The 3,955-nt window shown below is 47.7% G+C and overlaps 1 protein-coding gene across 1 annotated transcript; it reads left to right on the plus strand.

Annotated features, from left to right (window-relative positions):
* The first annotated feature begins 379 nt into the window (after nt 1-379).
* LOC147239262 (uncharacterized) lies at nt 380-3,955 on the plus strand. Its single transcript, XM_086195167.1, has 2 exons — nt 380-503; nt 900-3,955. The coding sequence occupies exons 1-2, from the start codon at nt 468-470 to the stop codon at nt 3,066-3,068; spliced, it is 2,205 nt and encodes a 734-aa protein (XP_086051293.1). The 5' UTR covers nt 380-467; the 3' UTR covers nt 3,069-3,955.

Consider the following 3,955-nt stretch of genomic DNA (forward strand, 5'->3'; position numbering starts at 1 on the left):
AAGATGGAGAAGGACGAGTCCTACCGTGGGCGTCCCGGTAGTACGCGTGGGTGACGCTCCGAAACCGCTCCTGACCAGCAGTGTCCCAAATCTAGGAGGGAGGAAGAAAATCAACTGTCAAAGTCAAGTCAACTCCCGCTCACTCACCACAGGTGGCATCTCCTCGCTCTACAACCGTCACACTCGTGCCGACGGCAGCAGGACTTCAGAGTTCGTGGTGAGATCACAGTCGTAATTCTGAGGGTGAACTCAGACTGAATCATCACTGTCAGTCTTCTTGTCACTCACAGTGATGTCATCTGGCAGTCATCATCATGGTCACGTCCTATAATAGCACGACTTCATCTGACAAAGGAGAGAAAAGTTCTCCTGGAAACAAACCACCACAACGACACCCACATCAACCCAAAGACGACCGTCTGACGCCTCTTGTTCAGACATTCTGTTCAAGGTTTAAGGAAATAAACATGAATTCTAAGGAACAGTGTTGGCAGGATGAACCGGTAAAGAATTTTCACCATTTAACGTCACTGGCACAAACACCAGATGGTGAAAATGGTGATGTGCTTTTTCTATTTTGCAACATGCTACATGTACAATAAACATGTACTATAGGGTTAGCCCTAACCCTATAGTACATGTTTATAGTACATGTTTACTTTAGGATCTTTTTGATCAAAGTTTGTGTTGTCTTCTGTTCTTTTTCTATACGCGTGAACAAGTGATTGGGGCTGAGGTGGCGCTGTCTTAGCTGTCATGGCTACTACCTGTGTCCCAATCACCTGCTCGACCTTAAGTCTCGTTACTGTACTATTTGGGTTGCCATCTTGTAACCCTAACCCAACAACAACCTTGACAGTTTTGGCGCTAATGTGAAGCTGACATGTTTTCTCTTTCAGCTATGGAGACCGAGCAAAATACAAGAGGAATGCCTGAGGAAATACCTGGAATCAGAGGGAATACCTTTGTCTTGTGTTGGATGCAATTGGACAGAGTCTCACAAAACTCCGTTGGACCAGACACCTCAGAGCAGCCAGTCCCTCAGCGACTCCTCCCTGAGTGAGCCTGAAGATGCCTCAGACGAGAACACACTCAAATGCAACATGAGGACGACCACCGACACGACACGTGCCTGGTGGCAAAAGGAGGAGGAGGAGGAGGAGGAGGAAGATGACAGGCAAGAAGAATCCAGCACAGAAAGTGCTGAGTCCCTTCAATACTCTTCAGAGAGTGAGGATGATGAAAGGGCAGCGTCTCCTCTGTCGGTGGAGGATCTGCAGGAGTTCGCCATGCGTGCTGCTCCTGAAGAGGAAGTCATCCAGTGCAGGATCACCAGGGACCGGAGCAGTTTTTACCCGGTTTATTACCTCCACATGGAGAGGGAAGACGGAGAGAATGTGTTTCTAATGAGCGCCAGAAAAAGGAAGAAGTGCAGAACTTCAAACTATGTGATTTCTACAGATTACTCGAATCTGTCAAGAAAGGCCAGCGGCTACATTGGAAAACTGAGGTCCAATTTGCTGGGTACCAAGTACACAGTTTATGACTGTGGAGAAAACCCGGAGAAAACAAACTGGAAAGGGAGTGAAGCAGTGCGGCAAGAGCTAGCAGCCGTTAGCTATGAGAGGAGTGATCATGGGTTTTGGGGTCCCAGGAAAATGAAAGTGGTCATCCCTGGTATCCAGGAGAATGATGCCAGAGTGAGCATTCGTCCGAAAAATAAGCAGGAAACCCTCCTGATGCGGCAAGCAAACGATGACACGGATCAACTGATCAGCCTGCAGAGCAAGAGCCCCAGCTGGGATGACCAGGCTCAGGTATTCTCTCTCGACTTCAACGAGCGAGTCAAAGAGATGTCTGAGAAAAACTTCCAGCTCGTCCACCCTGAAAATGAGGACTATGTGGTGATGCAGTTTGGGCGCGTGTCTGAGGACGTCTTCACCATGGACTACTCCTTCCCCATGTGTGCCTTTCAGGCGTTTGCCATTGCCCTCTCCTCTTTTGATGGCAAACTGCCATTTGGTGAGGTGATTTCCTCGTGGACAAAAGGCACTCAGAAGTCCTACAGGACCACCCAATATGAGAGCGCAAGTGAGGACGAAGAGGAAGAAGACAATGATGAGAGGCTTGTCTCTCCATCTTCAAGTGATGGAAGCCAACTGTGTGATGAGGAAATTCAGGACATAGAAGACGACACGGATTGGAAGAGAGAAGGGACAGCTTCACCAGGTGTGTTGTCCCCTCTCTCCACCCCCAGGCACGAACCCACAGGGAGTGAACCGAACTTAAGGTCATCATCTCCTCTGTTTGTGGACGATCTGCATGAGCTTGCCATGTGTCCTGCTCCCAGAGAGGAGACCATCAAGTGCAGGATCACAAGGGACCAGAGCAACGGCTTCCCCGTTTATCAGCTCCACACGGACGGGGAAGACGGAGAGAAGGAGTTTCTAATGGCCGCCAGAAAAAAGACGTGCAAAACATCCTACTACCTGATTTCCACTGACCCAACAAATGAGTCCAGAAAAGCCAGGAGCTGCATTGGAAAACTGAGGTCCAATTTCCTGGGTACCAAGTTCACAGTTTACGACAGTGGAGAAAACCCAGAGGAAGCTACTGTCACAGAGAGTGAAGCAGTGCGACAAGAGCTAGCATCCATTTGCTACGAGGCGAATGTTCTCGGGATGTATGGTCCCAGGAAAATGAGGGTGGTGATCCCTGGCATCCTAGAGAATGATGCCAGAGTTTGTGTTCGTCCCATAAATAAACAGGAAACCCTTGTGATGCGCCAGGCCAACAACAACATGGATCAACTGATCACCCTGCAGAGCAAGAGCCCCATCTGGAATGACCAGAGTGAGTCCTACACTCTTGATTTTGGAGGGCGAGCCACACTGACGTCTGTCAAAAACTTCCAGCTCGTCCACCCTGACAATGAGGACTATGTGGTGATGCAGTGTGGGCGCGTGTCAGAGGATGTCTTCACCTTGGATTACTCCTTCCCCATGTGTGCCTTTCAGGCGTTTGCCATCGCCCTCTCCTCCTTGGATGGCAAACTGGCCTGTGAGTAATGCAGTCGTGCCTGCAGTGCCCTTCACTCAGACCCCCTAAGATGGCCGCGGCCAAATCCAGTCCTACATGGGCCGTCTTGACTGTGCAACGGAGGCCTTTCAACCTTTCAGCAGTGGTGAAAATACAGTGCAACTATGGGACCTACAAGTCTGATGGCTGACATGCAGAAACATTTCAGGGAAGGGTGTTGAATATTTCTCTTTCCCAAAGCCAAAACCAAAGAAGAGAGATGGTAGGAACATCTGGATCCTGCACAGAACCTGCAAACTGCCAGCTCTCTGATCGAGGATCCAAGCTTGAAGAAGGGGGGAGGGGATTTCTTATGAGTTACTTTTATTCAAATTGTTTTTGTAGTGTCACTGTTATTAAAAGACAACACAAAGCCAACACAACATTATTTTTAAAAGCTATGTGGATGATGAAGTGTCATATTCAGAGTTGTTTCTTTTTATGTTATTTATTGATGTGTTCCAATCCATTTGGGATTATTATGAATTACAAATGCGTTAAGGGTTTGATAAAGGGGTCAACACTCGTCAAACATATAACGCTTGTTTTTATATTGTATTGTTTTAAATAAATGTTCTCATTCATCAGAAATTAAAAAACAAATGGATGATAAAAACTCAGCGACGGTGCTCATCTTTCATAGAAAAGTGATGTTGTTGCCATAGAGACAGAACAGCGCTGTGTTTTCTGCGTTTCATCGTAAGTGCATCCTGTCAGAGCTTTGATGGCCCCATCAGAGACGAGCTGGTGTGTGAAGACGCTCGTCTCCATCGACTGTCAGAGTACACGCGAGGACAGAACTTTAAAAATGAAATTTTCCAAAGTTGTTGCATCGACCATCAAATGAAAACGGTGTCATTTCTTCGTCATGACGGCT

This window comes from Aulostomus chinensis, chromosome 23 (genome assembly GCF_037954235.1).
Source record: "Aulostomus chinensis isolate RoL2024-O1b breed Wild chromosome 23, RoL_Achi_v1.0, whole genome shotgun sequence".
NCBI lineage: Eukaryota > Metazoa > Chordata > Actinopteri > Syngnathiformes > Aulostomidae > Aulostomus > Aulostomus chinensis.

Bases quoted from the DNA above. Each gene is read 5' to 3' on its own strand.
- LOC147239262 (XM_086195167.1), top strand. From the start codon at position 468: ATGAATTCTAAGGAACAGTGTTGGCAGGATGAACCG. The intron at 504-899 runs GTAAAGAATTTT...TTTCTCTTTCAG, and splicing joins AGTGTTGGCAGGATGAACCG to CTATGGAGACCGAGCAAAAT.